General features: G+C 38.6%; 1 protein-coding gene across 1 annotated transcript in view; it reads left to right on the top strand.

The window, feature by feature from the left end:
* NSF (N-ethylmaleimide sensitive factor, vesicle fusing ATPase) overlaps positions 1-21,286 on the top strand; it is a 211,359-nt gene that overhangs the window by 142,037 nt on the left and 48,036 nt on the right. Inside the window, exon 16 of the mRNA XM_044001682.1 lies at positions 21,184-21,250. Within this exon, the coding sequence (XP_043857617.1) occupies positions 21,184-21,250 (67 nt within the window). The remainder of the gene's footprint in view (positions 1-21,183; positions 21,251-21,286) is intronic.

The following is a 21,286-nucleotide window of genomic DNA, read 5'->3' as shown; positions in this document are numbered from 1 at the left end:
TAACAAATATATAGGCAGGGAAAACAAATTTATGTTATAATGTTCATGTGTGTAATCCCACACTGATAGTCCATCACCTCTCCTACAAGTGTGTTTATCAATATTCTTCTGGAGTCATGATTGGTCATTGTATGGATCATAGTTTTTATGTCTCAAAGATTTCTACTTTTAATGTGGTCACTTTATAAACAATCCTCTTGGTTCTACTCACTTCACCCAAATCATTCTAGGTTTCTCTGCATCCAGACCTTTCAACATTTCTTATGGTGCAATAATATTCTAGCACATTAATATACTATAACTTGTTTATCCATTTCCTAATTGGTAGTTCTTTGCACCACAAAAATGCTTCTAAAAGTATTTTTGTGCATCTGAGTCCTTTGGGAAGAATTTTCCTAGAAGTATCACTACATCAGTGGGCATGTAAAGCCTAGTAACTTTGAAGTATAGTTCCAAGTTGCTTTCCAGAATAGTTACACCCTTTTACAGCTCTACCAACACTGTATTAGTATGCCTTTTCTCCAACAGTCCCTTTAACAGTTGCAATTTTCCTTATTTGTCATCTTGGACAATCTGACAGGTAGATGAGAGGTTGAACCTCAGAGTTGTTTTAACTTGCATTTCTCTTACTAATGATTGGAAGCATTTTTTCAACATTTTTGTTGATAGCTTACATTTCTTCATTTGAGAACTGACTTCCTATGGTTTAGCTCCAAAGGTTCATATGGACTATTCATGCCCAACTTGTGGTAGAACCTTCTGAGCACATATTGGTCTAATCAGCCACAGTCAGACGTACTGTAACTTGACCCTGACATAGTGATATCATTTTGGTCCTCTTTGAGCATGAAGGACAACAGGCATTCATATGTTTTAGCTACGTATCTATGGGGGAATGGTTCTTGTACTTATATATTTTATCAATTCCCTATTAAAAGCTAACTAGTGCTAGGCTAAAAAGTGCTAGGCACTTTGCTAAGTGCTAGGGATACCAGAAAAGGCAAAAAGAATCCCTGCTTTCAAGGAACTGACATTCCAATAAGGGAAAGAGATATGAAAGTAGCTATGTATATATAAAATATAATACAAAGTAGATGGAAGGTCACCTTAAAGAGAAAGACACTAGCAGCAGGGGGACAGGGACGAGCCTCTTGCAGAAGGTCCAATTTGAGCCAAGTTTTGAAGGATGTTGGGAAAACTAAGGTGGAGGAGAGGAGGGAGAATGTTCCATGTATGAGGGCAACCAGTGCAAGGTCATGGAGACAGAAGCCATGTGTGAGGAACAGCAAATAGGCCAATATGACTGAATAGTAGAATTTGTAGAGGGGACTGGTTTTGCCTTCTTTGGTATCCCCAGCATTTAGAATAATGTCTGCTACAAAGTGAATACTTAATAAATGTTTGTTGATTGATTAATTGGATCTTATTTACCCAATCTGTTCATTGATCAACTTTTCAGTTTTTTAGACCACTATCAGATTTCTTTGATGATTATGGCTTTGTAGTATAGTTGGAGATCTACTGTAGTACTGCTATATTCCCTTCTATCCTACTTTTTTATCATCTTCCATGAAATTCTTGATTTTTTGTTTCTTCAGATGAATTTTGTTCTAATTTTATCTAGTTCTCTAAATCAATACTTTGTTCTTTTGATTTGGCACTAAATGTCTAAATTAACTTAGATAGTATTATCATGGTTTTTATGGTAGCATGGCCCAAAAATGAGTAATTAATTTCTCTCCACTTATCCCTCAAGAAGCAAGAGGTCAGTATTTGTCCCCACCCTCTGCCTCAATCCCTTGGCTTCTTTCTTAGTTTCATGGTTGCCCACTGTGGCTTCAGACCTCTACCAGCCTCTTTCTCTTTTGCTCAGTTCTTGGTGTAGAGATGGTTCCATTCTCTGCTATGGCTTTAATAGCCTGTGGTAAGATATTGGAGATCACATTGGTTCCAGGCCTCTTACACTGCCTTCCTGAGGCTAGTGCCTAGCTGTTGAATTTGCCCTGTCTCTTGTTCTGGCTCTCAGTGCTCTGAGAAATATACAACTAGGCCACCCTACCCTGTGTAGTGACCTTTCTGGAGGGCAGTTCTGTCCCTGCTTGTGTTCTGACAAGCCAGAGCCAGGATCTGACCCTAGGCACACAATTAATAGGGCTGATGCTGCCTTGTGATGCCCATGTTTAGAGTACTGGAGGGGCAGCTAGGTAGCACAGTGGATAGGACACTGGCCCTGGATTCAGGAGGACCTGAGTTCAAATCAGGCCTCAGACACTTGACATTTACTAGCTGTGTGACCCTGGGCAAGTCACTTAACCCTCATTGCCTCACCAAAAAAAAAAAAAGTAGAGTACTGAAGTACTCTAAATTTGCAGGAGTTTATATCCCTTTCCTTTCCCCACCTCTGCCAGCATCTGGCCCCTGGAGTTGGAGCTAGTTTCCCCAGCATGACCCTCTCCCTGTCTCAGTTGACTCTGCATTTATCTTATCTGACTTTGGCTTCTCTAGTTGAGTCCCTCTATCTCATCCCCACCTCCTTCTGGCTATCTTTTTGTGTGGTTCTGGACTAAATTGACTTCTAATTCTTTTTTGATTTCTTCACCATTGGTTTTTCTTGGACTGTTTTGAGTTTATGACCTTATATGCTACCATCTTAACCAGAAAAATCTTCATTTTGCTACTTTCAAATACACGTAGACTAAGCTAAATATATACTGTCTCATGATGTAGGATCATAGATTTGAAGCTGAAAGGGACTTTAGAGGTCATCAGATCCAGACTCCATCATTAAATATGGGGGCCAGAGAGTTTCAATGATTTGTCCAAGGTCCCTTAGCTAGTAAAGAGAGAGGAATTTGATCCCAAGTCTTCCTGAATGGAGTTTTAGAGTTCTATCCAATATCCTTTGGGCCTGTTTTAATGAGTGGATAAAAATAAATTGTAATTGGTGTCTTAATTGCTTGGGATCCTACTAAACCACTTGAAAAGTTTGCTTTATTAAGTAGTTTATACTTTTAGCCTTTGGTACTATTAAGCTGCTTATTGGCAAACCATTCCTTCATAGATAATAGGAAAGAACTCATTTTTTCATTTGATCACAAATTTTAAAGTAGTGAGGTTTTATTTTTTTGGTTCTAGCTTATAGCCATGAGAAAATCTTGCCATCTCTCTAGAAGGTTCATGTTTAATTCAGTTCAGCTAACATTTTTTTTTGTTTGTTTTTTTGGTGGGGCAGTGAGGGTTAAGTGACTTGCCCAGGGTCACACAGCTAGTAAGTGTCAAGTGTCTGAGGCTGGATTTGAACTCAGGCCCTGCTGAATCCAAAGCCAGTGCTTTATCCACTGAGCCACCTAGCTGCCCCATCAGCTAACATTTATTAAGCGCTTACTCTATGCAAGGCACTATGGCAAACAGCAGTTCTTGCCCTTAAAGAGCATACATTCTACTAAGGGGAGGTTCCAGGAGAGTGTACATGAGTAAATGTAGGACCATTTGAGGAGGGCCAGAGTACTATAGCATAGGAGGATAAGAAAAGGCATCCCCAAGGATGAGGCACATAGGCTGAATGTTTTTTAAATTGGAGGGTTCTCAGAGGCATAAGAGAGGAGAGAGTGTATTCTGAGCATGATAGCCCATCCCCAGGAAGATACAGAGCCCAGAAATAGAATGCTTTTAAGTTTGGAAGTTTCTCTTACTTTTTCCTTCCTACTGGAAACCCCTATTTCTGCCTACCTATTTAAACACTAATAGTTTGCTTATCCTTTTTTTAAACATGATATGAGAAAATAAATAGGGCTATTGCTTCCATAATGTTAAAGCTGAACAGTTGTTATAATTGATTGTTTGTAAGATTACATAACCAGACTTCAGGGTCACAATAAGCAACAAGATGACAGACAACATTTTCTCTCTTTGCCACAACCTCTCAAACCTCTCCAAAACAGAAATGATTCACCAAAGATAAAGCAACTTCACCTCTTTCCATAGTCAAGAACACCTAGAATCCAAAATAAGGTTAAAAAAATAAAACCCAGGAACTGACTTTCACTGACTTGCCCATCACACTCCTCACCCATCTCAGTGAGGGCTTACATCAAAACTCACCCTTACACCCCAGGACCTCCTCCCTCTTTCCAGTGCATTGTACACTCTAGTCCCAGACTGTAGAAGTTTGCTCAGTCTCAATAGCTTGGCCACATCCTTCGAAATCAAAAGTCTGCCAGGGGCAGCAACCCAAAAGCACCAGTGCTACATATCTCTGAACTTCAATTCCTAGGGAAAGCAGGCTCCAAACTGTTAGTACCAGGTTAGAGAACTGAGGAACAGAGGGAGTGGGAGAGGTCACCATGACAGGACACTATGTAATACTCCACAAAGCCTGAGGGAAAGAGCACAGCACTCAACTGTGGCCAGTTTTAACACTCAAAAGTCAATTGGGGCAGAGACAGAGTATTACCTATGATGGAAGGAGGCTGAGATACTTTGAGATCTAGTCACCAAGGAAAATATATTTAGAGGGGAAAGAGTCAGGAAATGATGGATAAGAAAAATAAGAGGGGGAAAGACTGAAAGTACCAAAAATTTCAGGAAGGTGAAGTCTCAAAGATTTTAAACAGATCAAGACTAATAACAATAGCGTAGAAGAAAATATGGCCTCCATATCTAGTAAACAAGTTCAGGCATCTATGAATAAATACTGCAATATAAAGGAACATGATCCAATAATTGATGAGACAGATGACCCTGTGGAATTTGAGGAGAAGGCAGAACCACATCATGCTATTTTTGGTTTAAAAGTGAAATGAGAATTATGAAATCAGAAGTTATGTCCTACACCCAAAAAAAAAAAAGAAGAGCAGAATAGTAAAACTTGAATCTACAATGTCAAACCTCACCAAAGAAACAGAAGGAAGAACAATAAATTGGAAATTCAAAAACACAGAAGTAAAGAAAAACATAGAAGTAAAACCCAAGAATATTAAAAGAAAATATGCTCTTTATGCAAACCAAACATAGTGATCTTAAAATCAGGATGAAATAATAGGTCTCCCAGAAGAACATGATAGGAAAACAATAACAAATCCTTAACATCATAATGAAGGAAATAATAGAAAGGAACTGCCCAGAACATCTGAACACAGAAAATGAAATTCCAATGGAAAGAATTCATAGATCACCTCCAGAAAAAAAAAAAAAAGCCAAGGCTGCCAACTTCAAGACACATAGTGTGGTTAAATTTACCAATTCAGTTAAAAAACAAGTTCTAAAAGCCATCAGGACTTTCAAATACAAAGGAATGAACATTAGAACAATGCACCCACTAAAAACAGGAGGAGGAAATGGAAAAATGTGTTTTATGAAGAGCAAGAGAGGTCAGGGTATAGCCCAAGGTGACCTGTCCTACAAGTCTAAGCTTAACCATACAGGATAAAAGATGCAAATTCATTACTAAAGAAGAGTTTGAAACCTTTTTAGAAAGAAAACCAGAACTTGAAGAGATTATTTCCTTCTTAAACTCTCCAAACTACAGAAATGCAGGCAGAGTAACCAAATGCAGCAGGTAAGGACAGCAACAGAATGAAGACAAAACAGTCAGAGACTTCTTTCTAAATGTACACAAGGAAATGGGTAAAGGCAGAAATCTGGTAGAAATAACAGTGAAAAAGCAGACAGGTGGCATTATTATAGGCAGAACTTAGTGACACACACCCCACACCCCTCCCCACCCCCGCCTACAGGTAAATGCTTCTTTTGTAGGACTACTTTACAACATGGGAGAGTAGATGAAATGAAGGGAGGAGAGCAAGGGGAGGAAGAAGAGGAAGTGATATGCCAAGGTCAAATGAAGGGCCAGCAATGAGGAGAAAGTGACTGAGGTCTAAGAGAAGAGCCTGCAGGGGGAATGAATTGAGAAATAAGAGAGAGATGGAAAAGGGGAGAAAAAGGAAGGAGGGCCTTACTTTACAGTTGGGAGGGCGTTCCACTGATGAATGGTCCTGTGGGGGAAGGGAGATGAAGATCTTACACTGGATAAGGTCTGGGAGATTTGGTGCTTAAAAAGTCTACTTGGCATGAGAGAGGGGGAAGCTGGAATCCATGGGGGCAAGTGGCACCTGAAGCAGTGGGAGAGCATGGACACGGGAAAGAGATTTCCAGGAGAATATAGAAAAAAAGGTCACAAAAGAGGGTATAGACCAATGGTGGGCTACATAATCAGGGATGTAGTCAGGGAGGGGCTCTACCATGGAGCAATGTCCTCTCTGACACCTGCAATAATTGGCATTATTCTGAGAGTGAGGCACAATGGAAAGGAAGAATCCATAGGGTAAGTCCTACAAGGCAGTGGCAGAGAGGGCCTAGAGTGGAGACCCTAAAATGGATAGCTTGGAAGCTTTGATTGTATGAAGAATACAGAGAAAAGAAATAAACCAGATAATTATAGAAGTCAAGAATCATAGCAAACAGAAAGAGAAGATGGATAATTGATTGAGTGAGAAATCCTTTTATGGAAAGGGGTGCCAATAAAAAAATATTTAAAAACTAATGAACAGGACTAGCTGAAAGGGAAGAGAAGGAAAATAGAGGAAGAATATATATAACCAGATAAAAGCAGAAGAGGAGTCACTAATAAGCAAAACTCTAAAGGGAAAGGGGTAACAAATAAGAGGGGATTGGGGTGAGGGGAAGAGGAAAAAAAGATGAAAGTAAGAACAACAAGAATTACATAGCAGTCCTAGTTAAAGACATTAAAATTGTTGTTGTTGTTGTTAAACTTACAGATCTTTAGTTAACATCTGTAGCAAGGTCTCTGAATCATTTTTGTATCATGGACTCCTTTGGCAATCTACTCAATCCTATAGATAGAGCCTTTTTCAGAATGTTTTAAATGCATAAGATAAAATACATAGAATTACAAAGGCAAATAATTGAAATAGTTATCAAACTAATTTTTTTAAAGTTCACAGACCCCAGATTAACAACCTCTGATTAAGAGGAATGAAGCATTGGCTTAGGAGATAGAAAGTATATTATTCCCTCCATCTTTTGTTCCCTTTCTCCTTCAAACAACCCAAGGGGGAGGTTGATTGAATTTTGTGTTTCTTTTTCTTTTGGGGGGGTATGCAGTGGGGTAGAGTTCCTTATGGCCAAATGCTTCAGCAAAAACATTGGTCCTGTACTTAGAATTACCATTGCTCCATTGTTGCAGGTTTTTCATATCCTGCTTATTCCAAAGTATTCCAAGAATAAATAAGATTCAAAATCACTTTACATAACTACCACTTTCACTGTGTTATTAGGTCACTGATAAAATACAAACTTTTGATTGTGGACTTAAGCTCTTTCAACCACCTGGTAGATGATGTCAGCTTAAAAGTGGAAACACCTAGCCTCCTCACGGCTGGAATTCTGACTGCCAAATTGGTGATGTTGAGTTACATTTTCTTTACCAAGTTTAACCTATCAGATGAAAAGGAGAAGAGTCTTATATGAAGGAATAAAAAAGAAAGCAAGAAATCTGTGCTATGGGTACATAGAAAGACCTGTCAATTAAACTACCGTATTCTTGGAACTTAAAAGTCTTATACCTATGTATAGAAAATAATGGGGGGGGGGATAGGAGAAATTCTCTCCCTATTTCTGTGACTTTTTATAACCAATAACCACTTCTATTATCTTTTAATTTTACTTATTTTGCTATTTCTTATAAGGGACGTGAGAACAAGACTAAAGTGGAATTTAATTTTAGTTCATTTCCTAATGCTTTCTAGGTTACAATTAGATAACAAAAAGTTGAGTAATTTAATATAAGTAAAATGTTTGAATAGGTTAAGTAAAGGTCTGCATTTCTCTAAAATGATCTACAGATGTGTGGTACATTATGGTTTTCAAAGGATCAAAAATCAATGGAAGACAGTTTTTACTAGCTTTGCAAGAAAGAAATAATCTTCTCTGAATGTCCTTCTATAAATCCCATTGCAAACTGGTGTCTGCACAGAACAGAATGGTGGTGTCTAATCCTCTTCCTTTCATGGCTTAGTCTATACAAAGAGCAGAGCTAGAAATTGGATCTTTTGACATCAGTTTCTAAGCAACAGATTTTGGATTCTTTTGGTTAACATCCTAATATATTTTGTAGATTGGTTTATTGAAATTGTGAATCTTTTGACTGTGGCGTGTTGGGAGTCTAGTAAGTTTGTATCTTTTGTGCTGTTAATTAGCTGCCACCATATGTGTACATAGATATGCAAACATTATTTTTCTAAAAATTTACTCTGTATTTTGTGGCCTTGGTTGATTAATGCCCAAAGGAGGAGGCAGAAAACATAGTTCTTTGACAAAATATAAAATAGTAAAGTACTTGGAGTTTTATTGTTATTAGAAGAGTTGTAAGTTGAGTAAGGCTTTTGTTATTTAATTCTCTTGAATTCAGTTCAACCTACTATTATGGAACACATTACTAAGTGCTGGTGGAAATACAAAATTTAGAAAAGACACATGTCACTGCCCCCATAGAATTTATATTTTAGTAGGGTCATAAAACGTTCATATTTTATTTTCTGGGCCCGGAGTTCCTGGTGAAAAAACTACCTCTACTGATGCAAATCAACATCCACTCTAAAATCTATATCCTTAAAGAGTTGTCTGGGACACTAAGTTAAATGACTTGCTCAAGGCTACACAGGCAGTATATGTCAGAGGCAAGAATTAAACCTAAGTTTGCCTGACTTCTTTATCCACTGTCCCACACTTTGTAAATATCTACACAAATAAATATAATGTACAAATAATCCAGGACACACACTAGAGATATAAAACTCTCTGGTTGGGGAAATGAATAAGGAAAGTATCATGGAAGAAGTGGAATTTGAGTGGGTTTGAGAGGAATTCAACAGGGTGATAGAGAATATTACATGTATAGTAGGAATAGTATAAACAGAGGGAGAAAAGTTTAAGACTTTCCATAATAATTTTCCTTTCCCTGAAGGGATATTTCAGTATATCACAAGAAATTCAAGTCCTTCTTGCCTTTTTGTCAAGTCAAGGTACAGTCTTAGAAAGAATATGGAACACAGGTTCTGAGGGGTATAATGTTTCTTCTTCCACAATTAGAATATAAACAATTTATTATCATCTCATTCCTTCTAATTGATTAAATATTTTTACCTTTTTGTTTCTCTTGACTCTAAAAGACTATAACTAACGATAGTTGGAGGAAAATTAATAGTTAAATAAGGTTTGGGGGGGTTTTTTTGCATTTCTATTTCAATATTTCTGCTTAGCTCTGGTTTTTTCGTAAGGAATACTTGAAAGTCCTCTGTTTTATTAAAGGTCCATTCCTTTATAAGATTTTACTCAAATTTGCTAGATAAGTTATTTTTTATTGTAAACCTTGATCTTTTATCTTTTGGAATATTATGTTCCATGCTCTGCTCTCTTTTATAGATGTAGCAGACATATCTTGTATGCTCTTTCCTGTGGTTCCATACTACTCAACCTCTTTCTTTCTGGCTGTATGCATCCTTTTTTTCCTTGACTCAGGTCTGGATTTTGGATATGGCATTCCTTGGAATTTTCAGTCCAGGCTTTCTTTTAGGAAATAACCAGGAGATTTTTTTTTTTCTTGTTTTTACCTTCCCTTCAAGTTCTAAAGGTCTAGGGAGTTTTTACTCAGGATTCCTTGGAATGTAGTATCTTTTTTTAAAGGCTTATTTTTTTAATTGTGGTTTTCAGGGAATCTTATGATTCTTAGATTATCTCTCTTTTGACTTGTTTTGCAGGTCAGTCGTTAACTCATTTTTATTTTTTGTAAACTGGAAGTTGCTACCATTATTTTGTGTATGTTTCTTTGTAAATAATATAATGATTTATATAATTCTTTCAGTTCCCCTAAAGAGCAAGAGAAGCAAACCTAATTCACCCAGGAGGTATGAAGAAGTTAGCAAAATACGGAGAAGGAAATTCCACTTAGATACACATTTATTGAAGGTTTAATTGTTATTATTTTAAAAGCCTTTAGAGATCATCTAGTGAAACTTTTATTTTTTAAATGAATTTTCTTTCTACTAACCATAACTGTGAATGACTTAACTATTCTTAACAATACAATGATCCAAGACAATCCCGAAGAATTATTGATGAAAATACTATCCACCTCCAAAGAAAGAACTGATATTGATGGAACAGACTGAAGCATGCTATTTTTTCACTGTCTTTCTTACTTTTTCTTTTATTCAAGTTTTCTTTTACAAAATGACAAATATGGTAATGTTTTACAAAATTGTACATGTATAACCCATAGCTGATTGCTTACCCCCTCATGTTGAGGGGAGGGGAAAACAGGAAGGAGGTATAAAAATTGGAACTCAAAACTATAAATAAAATTGTTCATTACTTTTAAAAATAATAATAATTTTAAAGTGCCCTTAAAAATCATAACTTCATAAGAGAAATTATATAGATGATACATTCAATTTGGCAAGCCTATATTTACAATTTTATTATCTTTATTATATTGTTACATCTAAAGATGTATTTCTTTGCTTTTACTGAGAAATTTAATGAGAAAGCACAGTTGCAATATATAATTCCATGGGCCTCTTGGGCCAGTATTCATTAAGAAAATTGGTCTATAGTTTTCTTTCTCTGTTTTCACTCTTCCTGGTTTAGGTATCAGCACAATATTTGTGTCATAAAAGGAATTTGGTAGGACTTCTTCTATGCCTATTTTTTCCCAAATAGTTTATACAGTATTGTAATTAATTATTCTTTAAATGTTTGGTAGAATTCACTTGTGAATCCATCTGGTCCTGGGGCTTTCTTCTTAGGTAGTTCATTTATGGCTTATTTAATTTCATTTTCTAAGATAGGGTTATCTAAGAATTCTATTTCTTCTTCTGTTAATCTGAGCAATTTATTTTTTTGTATGTATTCATTTCACTTAGATTGTCAGGTTTATTGACATGTAATTAGGCAAAATAATTCCTAATAATTGTTTTAATTTAATTTGCATTGGTGATGCATTCACCCTTTTCATTTTTGATATTGGTAAATTGGTTTTCTTCTTTCTTTTTGAAAATCAAATTAACCAATAGTTTATTTTATTGGTTTCTCAAACCAGCCCCTACTTTTTTAATTAGTGCAGTAATTCTTCTTCTTTTTTTTTTTTTTTGGTGAGGCAATTGGGGTTAAGTGACTTGCCCCGGGTCACACAGCTAGTACATGTCAAGTGTCTGAGGCTGGATTTGAACTCAGGTCTTCCTGACTCCAGGGCCAATGCTCTATCCACTGGCGCCACCTAGCTGCCCCTAGTGCAGTAATTCTTTTGGGGGGGGGGAGGGCAGGGCAATGGGGGTTAAGTGACTTGCCCAGGGTCACATAGCTAGTAAGTGTCAAGTGTCTGAGACCAGATTTGAACTCAGGTCTTCCTAACTCCAGAGCCGATGCTCTATCCACTGCACCACCTAGCTGCCCCTAGGGCAATAATTCTTAAATCATCTCTCCTTGATCTATTTTCCAGGTCAGTTGTTTTTCCAATGAAATATTTCACATTTTCTTTTATTTTTTCATCCTTCTGGCTGTTTTATTGTTTCTTGATGTCTTATGGAATCATTAGCTTCCACTTGTTCTATTCTAATTTTTAAGGAATTATTTTCTTCAGTGATCTTTTATACCTCTTCCATTTGGCCAATTCTCCTTTGTAAGGAATTCCTTTTTTCAGTGAATTTTTGTGCCTCTTTTACTATTTGGCCAATTCTTTTTTTAAAGGTGTTATTTTCTTCAGTATTTTTTTTGTCTGTTTCTTTTACTGACCTGTTGACTCTCTTTTCATAGTTTTCTTGTATCATTCTCATTTCTTTTCTCAACTTTTTCCTCTATCACTCTGATTTTGCAAATCCTTTTTTGACCACTTCCAGAGATTTTTGTTGAGCATGTGTCCAATTCACATTTTTCTCTTGAGGCTCTGCTTATAGCTGTTTTGACATGGTTGTCTTCTTCTGAGTTTCTGTCTTTGTCTTTTTTACCATAGTAGCTTTTTTTGTTTTGTTTGTTGTTGTTGTTTTGGTGGGGCAGTGAGGGTTAAGTGACTTGCTCAGAGTCACACAGCTAGTAAGTGTCAAGTGTCTGAGGCCAGATTTGAATTCAGGTCCTTTTGAATCCAGGGCTAGTACTCTATCCATTGCACCACCTAGCTTCCTCCCACAGTAGCTTTTTAATGGTCTGGTTCTTTGTTGTTGTTTGCTTATTTTCCCAGCCTATTTCTTGACTTTTAACTTGATTTTAAAATTGGACGCTGTGGAAGGAATACTGTACCAAGATTCAGGCTTTTCATGCTGCTATTTTAAGAGCTAATTTTGGGGGTCTGTGAGTTAGTTTTTGGTGCCTTCAAGGTGGTATGATCCAAGGAGAGGTGTACTCACCATTCTCCTGGCCTGTACTCTGGTCTTTATACAGGAAAGGACTTTGCTCCCCTGCAGCCACAAACATTAGTGCTCCAATCTGCCTTGGAGCTGAGACTAGGTCCCCTCCTCCCTTGTGAATAGCCACAAGTACTCTTCTTCACCCTTGAACTGTGACCAGGACCCCTGTTCCCCTGTGGTCACAAGTAACAATGCTCCTCTTGGCTCTGAAACTATGACCTGGAACCATTTAGACAATTCAACAGGGTCCTGCACCCAGTACCAACAAAGGTTCCCTTATAATCTCTTTCTGTCCAGTTGTTTGACCCTTTACCATCTCTGGGCTGAGAACTCCCAAAGCTACTTCTGCTGCTGGTGAAGCTGCCTCCAAGACTCTGATCTGGTGTTGCTGCAGTTTGAGCTTGGTTCCCAGGCAACTCCCAGTCACAGACCTCTTCTGCCAACTTCCTAAATTGTTTTGGGTTGGGAAAATGGCTCACCCAGATCCTTTATTGACTCTGCCACTCCAGAATTTAATTTAAGGCATTATTTTAAAGTTATTTGGAGGGGAATGTTGGGAGAGTTCAACTGAATTGCTGCCTGTACTCCTCTGTCTTGCCTCCATTTCTCCATAACAAGTATTAAATGTCTGCTCTGTGCTAGGCATTGATCCCTTGCCTTCAAAGAACTTATATTCTATCGGGGAAAGCAACCCGTATACAGAAAATGAAATACAAAGTAGATGCAAAGTAATTTCTGGAATGAGGACATTAGCAAATTGGGGGGGGGGCGATCAGGATAGACTTCCCATAGGAGGTGACACTTTAGCTAAGCTCTGATGGAATCCATGGCTTCATAACATAAAGGTAAAGAGGGAGAGAATACCTTATATGGTAAATGGCAGGTAGGCCAGTTAGACTGGAATGTGCAGTGGGGCAGGGAGTCTGGAGAGATAGGTTGGAGCCAGATTATGAAGGGCTTAAAAAGACAAATGTGAGAGAATTTGGAATTCAAAATTTAAAAAAAAATGTTTAAAAATGTTTTTACATGTAATTGGAAAAAAAAATTTGAAATTAAAGCCAAATAGAGAAATTTGTATTTTAACCTAGTGCCAAGAGGGAGCTACATAGCTTGAGGAAGGCCAGTTTGGCAGTTGGATTTCTTGAGAATGGATTAGAAAGGGGAAAGATTGGGTACAAAGTAGGAAGTTGTTACTGTCATCTAGGATAATGTACTGAATTAGAGTAGTTCTGAAGTAAGTGAAGAGCAGGGGATACATTGTCTGATATAGTGTGGAGACAAAATGGACAAGATTTGGCAATCCTTCATAAACACTTACTGTGTGCCCAGCACTAAGACTAATATAGTATGAGGGGTGAATGAGAGAATAGAGTCAAAGCTGACTTAGATATGGTGAAACTGAGTTACTGCATAGTGCTGTCACTGAACTAGTGAAGTTCAGAGGAAGCTTGGTGGGGAGGAGAGAGAGGGAGAGAGAGAGAGAGGGAGGGAGGGAGGGAGGGAGGGAGAGAGATGGGGAGGGAGGGAGGACGAACTCAGATCAGAACAAGTTGAGTTTGAGCTGACTATGGGACATCTACTTGGAGATATCCAATAGGCAGTTGGTTATATAAGACTAGAGTTCAAGAGAGACTGGTACTGGATATGTAAATCTGGAGATCTTCTACATGGAGATTCTAGTGAAAACTATGGGAACTAATGAGATGAGACAGACTGATAGACTGACCTGGATTCTAACCCAACCATCAGAATAGAACTATCCAAAAACCCGTGAATGACAAGCCAGCAATGTCAAATGCTGCAAAGGTCAGGAAGTGTATAGACTGGGAAAGAAATTTAGGTGATTTGCAAACAAAAAATATCAATAAAATTTTATTTTAAAAAATAATGGGGGGGGCAGCTAGGTGGCACAGTGGATAAAGCACCGGCCTTGGATTCAGGAGTACCTGAGTTCAAATCCGGCCTCAGACACTTGACTTACTAGCTGTGTGACCCTGGGCAAGTCACTTAACCCCCATTGCCCAGAAAAAAAAAAAAAGAAAGAAAGAAAAAGAATGGGGGGACAGCTAGATGGCGCAGTGGATAAAGCAATTGCCTCACCAAAAATTTTTTTAAAAATAATGGGGGGGGGGGCAGCTAGGTGGCACAGTGGATAGAGCACCGGCCCTGGAGTCAGGAGTACCTGAGTTCAAATCCGGCCTCAGACACTTCATACTTATTAGCTGTGTGACCCTGGGCAAGTCACTTAACCCCAATTGCCTCACTAAAAAAAAAATAATAATAATAATGGGGGAAAAAAAAAAGAACTGTGGAGTATAGATGCTGATTGAACCATACTATTTCTTTTGTTTTGGGTGCTGTTGTTTTTTTTTTCTGTTTTGAGGTTTTGCATCACTGCTCTGATTTTTTCTCTTGTAACAGGATTAATGAAGAAATAGGATTAACGTTATTATGTGTATATGTATGTGTGTCTATATATATATATATATATATATATATATATGGATATGGATATAGATATATAGATATAACCTATATCAGATTACCTGCTGTCTATGGGAGGGGGGAAGGAGGGGAGGGAGGGAGAAAAATCTGAAATTGTAAAGCTTGTATAAACAAAAGTTGAGAACTATCTTTACATGTAATGGAAAAAATAAAATACCTTATATGTAAAAAATAATAATAATAATAATGGGGGGGAGGGGAGGGACCTAGGTGGTGCAGTGGATAAAGCACTGGCCCTGGATTCAGGAGGACCTGAGTTCAGATTTGGCATCAGACACTTGAAACTTACTAGCTGTGTGACCCTGGACAAGTCACTTAACCCTCATTGGCCCGCAAAAAAAAAAAAAAAAAGAACTGGCAACCTCGAAGGGAGGTTTTGTATTTGAACAATAAAATCAGAAGCTGTTTTGCAAAGGGAAGAGAAGTGAATAGGGTTTAGCCATTCATATGAAAGTGAAGACTGGGGCAGTGAATTTTTCTAGGAATTTATCAGAGAAAAGGAGAGACACAAAATGAAAGCTTGAAGGGGCAGTAGAGTTACGTGAAGGGTTTTAAGGAATGGGAGGGGAGTGGGGGTTGCAATCGGGGCATGATTGTTGGTTCCCAGGAAGGAAGGGAGGGAAGGAGAGAAGTATTTGTTAAGTGCTTATTATGTGCCAGGCACTATACTAAGCACTTTACAAATACTATCTCATTTGACCCTCACAACAGTCCTTCAAGGAAGGTACTTTATTGTCCCTATTTAATAGGCGAGAAAACTCAGGTAGACAAAAATGAATGACTTGCCTGGATCACACAGCTAGTACCTATCTGAAACTGCATTCAAACTCACATCTTTCTGACTCTAGCTGTCCTAACTTTCTAACCATTGCAATGCTTAGATGCCTCTGGGAAGGAATCAGTGTAGTAGATAAAGAGAATTAAAATTAGGAGAGCAAGAATAACAAAAGGAGGCAGCTCCCAGAAGGGGATGGGAGATCAGGACCACTAGTAGAGGAGTTTTCAAGAAGGGGCATTTCTTGTTCTACACTAGAAATAGAGGGGAGAGCTAGGGATGATAAGAAGGAGGTAATTTGAAATGTAGAGTAGGAGATAAGGAGTTTCTAACAAATGGCCTCAGTTTTTTCAGTAACTTAAGGTGAGGTCCTCTCATGGGAGGGGAGGTGTGAGGAGGTAAACCATTTAAAACAATGAGTAGAGCACTCTGGGGAGAGAGAAGACTGGCATACAACAGGGAGGGCCAGTGGAGATTATGTAGCATACATTTGTAGTGGATCCAAGCAGCCCTTCCTTCAGCAGCTTTCAGCAGAGTGCACATGGCTGTGGGAGCAGGTGGACTTCAGAAGGTGTGCAAATTCAGTGTTGTTATTATTTTATAAGTAAGGAAACTGCGACTCAGAAAGCTTGTGAGTAACACAAGGTTACAGGAGTGAATGATGGAGCCAGGTCTTCTGACTCCTCCACTGGTTTCGGTTATTTTTTTTTCCATGACATTATTTTACCCATTTATATTTTCATTTTCATTTGGTTGCTTTAGTCATTGCTCAGTCATTGAGCAATCGTTGAGCTCATTCTATATGTACTTTATAACATCAATAATGGTCATTTTAAGACTGCTGAGTCCCAAATGCTCATCCCTCTGACATGGGTGATTTAGTTTCCTTTCTTAGGCCTCTCCCCTTTCCTAAGTCAGTTCATATAAAATTGCAGTGGCTTTCATGGCTTAGCCTTTAAATGCCTCTTAGCCCTTTAGCCTGGCAACTAATCTCTTATCACTTTCCAGTTAGTGGAGTGTGAGTGTTTTCTTTGTTTGGCTTCTGCTGGAGTCCATGGCAAAAAACCAGTGGAGGAAAAAGGCTGGGAACACTAGGGGGACATATTGAAAGGATGGAATACAGCCATGGAGCATGTGCTGGAGCAGATCCAAAGATCCAAAGGAAAGGACACAGGGATATGCTGACAAATATTTAACAACTGACTTGTGGAGAAGGAAGGGGGCATATCTAGGATACACTTTTAAGTTTAATCTGCATTATTAACACTTTCTCCATTACTTAGTCTTAAATCTAAACAACCAACAGACAATAAATGAAACCCCAGTTGGTAGCATTTGCCAATTTCTGAATGGTAAATGCTCACATTAGAAGTTTAACAATCAGCTCTCTGGAACTGGTTCAAACCAGCCCTAGTGCACCTCTAGCTAAGGTGTACCAAACATTATATCCAACAAACATGTCTTCAGTTGTGGTAAATATGAGAGTAAGCATATGACTGTCAAGAGAGAGACTTAAGGCAAAGCATGTATAATTATACTTAGAGCATGTTAAGTTACTGAAATCCAACATGAGGAAAACGGCCCCAGCCCAAAGACCAATAGATGCAGCGTTTTTCATGCTATCTCAGTTAACTTGAAATCAGATCGAGTTGCAACTCAGACAGCATCTTCATTGTCAAAGTAGGTTGTTGAGATGGTTGCAGGAGCCAGGCTACCCTTCCTGGCTACTAATTAGCCCATTAGCAGTTCTTTTAGCTACAGACCTTGAGAAATTACTGCCTGTGGGCTATTGCAAGCTGAAACTTTTTTCTTCCTGGATGCTAAACAATCCAGTAGAACCACTGAAGTGTAGTTTATTGCTTTGTGAATTATATGATCTAAGTAAACTGATAAGGGTTCTGAGCACAATCCTTGGGTTCCGCCTACCCTGTCCAACTGCAAGCCTCTCTGTAGAAATCCCAAGTGGACCTAGGGAAATGGATCTTCTAGCACTGTGGCCTTCCAAGTTTCTTTGAAGTTGAGTTTAGATTCCAGAAATTTGTATAGCTGAGTCAATATCCTAGAAATGCTGTTATAGTTCAAGTCTATAGGAATGATGAGAGCCCAGTGGAGATAAACATACATTTGCATCAAAACTGTCTTTAGGATTTTGAAAGATATTTTCATTTCTGAAAGAAAAAAGGGGTTTTTTTCTTCAAATACCATACATATACATATACTATATGTTTGCTCTTCTGCTCTTTCTTTTTGAGTCAGCTGGTGGCACAGAGAATAGAGAACTGGACCTGGAATCAGGAACACCTAAGTTCAAATCCAGCCTCAGACACTGACTAGCTATGTGACCCTAGGCAAGCCACTTCACCTCTTGTCTGCCTGAGTTTCCTCATTTTAAAAATAATAGGTCCTACCTCCCAGGGGTTGTTGTGAGGATCCAGTGAGGTAGTATTTGTAAAAGTGCTTAACACAGTGCCTAGCACATGATTGGTACTATTATAAATATTTATTTCCTTCCCTTCTCTATCTTGTTCCCCTCAGAGAGAAGCATAGTACAAAGAACCTTAACAGGGCTGCTTCAGAATTGTTCCTTTGCTACAAATTCACCATCCTTATTACAGAGTAATTATACACATGTGATGCTTCTTATTACTTTTGGTACCAAAGGGATCAGTATTAGGCCCAAAAGGCTATGGAATCTATAGTCTTTATTATTAAAATTCAAACTCTTTAGTCTGACATTCAAGCATCCCCATGATTTGATGCTACATCAGCTCCCTTAAATTAAGCCCCTGTCTCCAGAAAGAGATGGGGGACTAGACAACAGGAATAGTTAGAATGACTGATGAATCCCTACGTGCAACCACTAAACACCAAAGAAATTTTACCATCCCCCCCAGTTGTATTCTTACCTAGTTTTATTCTGGATACTTACTGGAAACTGGTACATTTGTACAGGGCTCCCCAGCTCCCTTTGTCCTCTTGGGTTATAAAATAGTGTAAGCTCCAGAGTGCAAAAGCCACACCTGGTAGTTTGTGGTCCTGGTAGGGCTGATTAGCTTTAGATTGGACTTTGGGCATGCTGCGATGTGTTCTGAATCAGAACAAAAAGAATGCCAGGTGTCTGTGTCACAGACTAGCATATGTGCTCACTGTATCCTTTGTTTTCATATCAATAAATTATAACTAGGTAAATTGCCTTTAAGCTTGACTTGTGTCTGTCTTCATCAGATCACAACAGACTACCATTATGGGTACCATTACCAAACTGCCTTTCCAGCTTTGTTTCCCACATCACTCTACTCTCCAACCAAGCCATACTACTTGTCCCTGCATACACCTGCCCCTTCCCTTTCCCTGCTTCCAGTCATCTTCCTCATGTTCCTAGTGCCAAGATTTCCCATCTCTTGCCCCTCTACCTATTAAATTCCTATCCAGTCTTTAAATCCCAGTCAGATATCACTGCCTTCCTTGATTCTTCCCATCCTCCCCTTCTCCCACCCCCCAAATTTTTTAAAAATTTTTTCTTTTATGGGTTTTTGTGACAATACTCTCTCTCAGTTTAACTCCTAGGTACCTGACTTCTAGTCTACTATGGCTGCCAGTTTCATCATTTATAAAGTGACGGAATTAGACTAAATGACCTCTGAGATTCCCTCCAGCTCAAGAAATAGAATCCTATGAGAGTATATTCCTAAACTGGGGGTGCTTCCCATGGTTCTATTCTGGGCTTTGATCTCTTTACACTCTTTCTTGGTAACATCATCAGCTCCCACGAATTTAACTATCATCTCTATTAAGAAGATAAAGAAATCTGTATATCCAACCCTAGTCTCTCTAACCAACTGTTTCTTGTACATTTCAGACTATCTTGGAGACATCTCAAGTGTAACATGTCTAAAACAGGATTCATCTCTCCCCACCCCACCACCCCCAAACTCATACCTCTTTTAGACTTTCCTATTTCTCTCAAAGGCAAGTTCAGACAAGTTAACTGACTTGCCCAGGGTCAAACAGCTAGTAAGGAAAACCTGAGTTCAAATCTACCCTCAGATACTTATTAACTGTATGACTCTGAGCAAGTAACTGTTTGCCCCAGTCTTCTCATTTGTAAAATGAGCTGGAGAAGGAAGTGGCAAACCACTCCAGTATCTTTGCCAGGAAAACCCCAAATGGGGTCACAAAGAGTCAGGCATGAGTGAAATGGCTGAACAATAGCAACAAATATAATATGCATATTACTTATCTGACCTCAAACAAGCCACTTCATTTCTTTGGCCCTCAGCTCATCTCTAAAATGTACTTGAACTAGAGGATCTTGCAGCTATCAAAAACCAAGAAATTCTTGAAATCAAAAATGATTTTGTGGTTTTCTGCCCATGTAAGTGGGAGAGTTGATGGCTAATACCAGAGTAGACTTAGGGAAATTAGGAGGGAAGCTCTTTAGGGGATTGGGAAAGGAAGTAAGTTCAATTTTATACAGGCTTGATTTGAAGTGATAAGAGGAGATCTAAATGGAATGATCTGATTGGTGACTGGAGATATTTGTAAACTGGAGCTGCATTTTGATCTGCCAAGGGAAAAAATCAGAACTGGAGGTCGACTTACCTGATGATGGGATATAGAATGTATGGGAGCTTGGGAGGGCACTTAGGAGACTTTTATAATTGTTCAGGTAAAAGTGTATGAGTGGGGCAGCTAGGTGGCGCAGTGGATAGAGCACCGGCCCTGGAGTCAGGAGTACCTGAGTTCAAATCCAGCCTCAGACACTTAACACTTACTAGCTGTGTGACCCTGGGCAAGTCACTTAACCCCAATTGCCTCACTAAAAAAAACAAAACAAAACAAAAGTGTATGAGTGAGGAGGAATAGAAGTATAACGTGGGGGACAGAGCCTTAAACTTGTGGTCAGAACACTGGAGTCTGAGCCCTTCTTCTGAGCCTTATGACCTGTTTGACCATGGATGACACCCCTAGGGGCCTCAGTTCCCTCGTGTGTAAAATAAGAAATTGGATTAAGTGCCTTATAAATTCCCTACCCATTAAAAATACGGTGATCCAAATGGTAATGACAAACAAGGAACAGGTGTCAGAAACATTTTGAAGGTAATAAGATCAGAATTGGTGGGCTGACTAGATGGTAATGTAAAAGGTGAATTTCGTATCTACCTAGAAAATTACACATTCATTGTAGCATAATGGAAGGAGTGTTAGATTAGGAAGTCTAGGATCTAGAAGAAAATCTTTGGTTAACTAGATACGTTTTGGTCAAGGTGACTTCCCTCCCTGGGCCTCAGTTTCCTAATCCATAAAATGTCCAGTTTAACATTTTAGGCTTGTGAAATTCTGAATGAATGTGGTGTGAATCAATGAGGTTTTACTATACTTTCTTTAGGCATTGTTTGCTAATAATTGTAACTGAAGTTCATTTTCTTGGGATTTGTTATAATTATGGAGCTTAGGAAAATAATAAATGGTTTTGCTCTCTTACAGATCTTTGATGATGCCTACAAATCCCAGCTCAGTTGCGTGGTTGTGGATGACATTGAGAGACTTTTAGGTGAGTTATATATTGGGGTGTATGTGTGTTTGGTAC

This window comes from Dromiciops gliroides, chromosome 4 (genome assembly GCF_019393635.1).
Source record: "Dromiciops gliroides isolate mDroGli1 chromosome 4, mDroGli1.pri, whole genome shotgun sequence".
Taxonomy (NCBI): domain Eukaryota; kingdom Metazoa; phylum Chordata; class Mammalia; order Microbiotheria; family Microbiotheriidae; genus Dromiciops; species Dromiciops gliroides.
The sequence above is the reverse complement of the archived record's forward strand: the minus strand, read 5'-3'. Positions and strand labels throughout refer to the sequence as shown.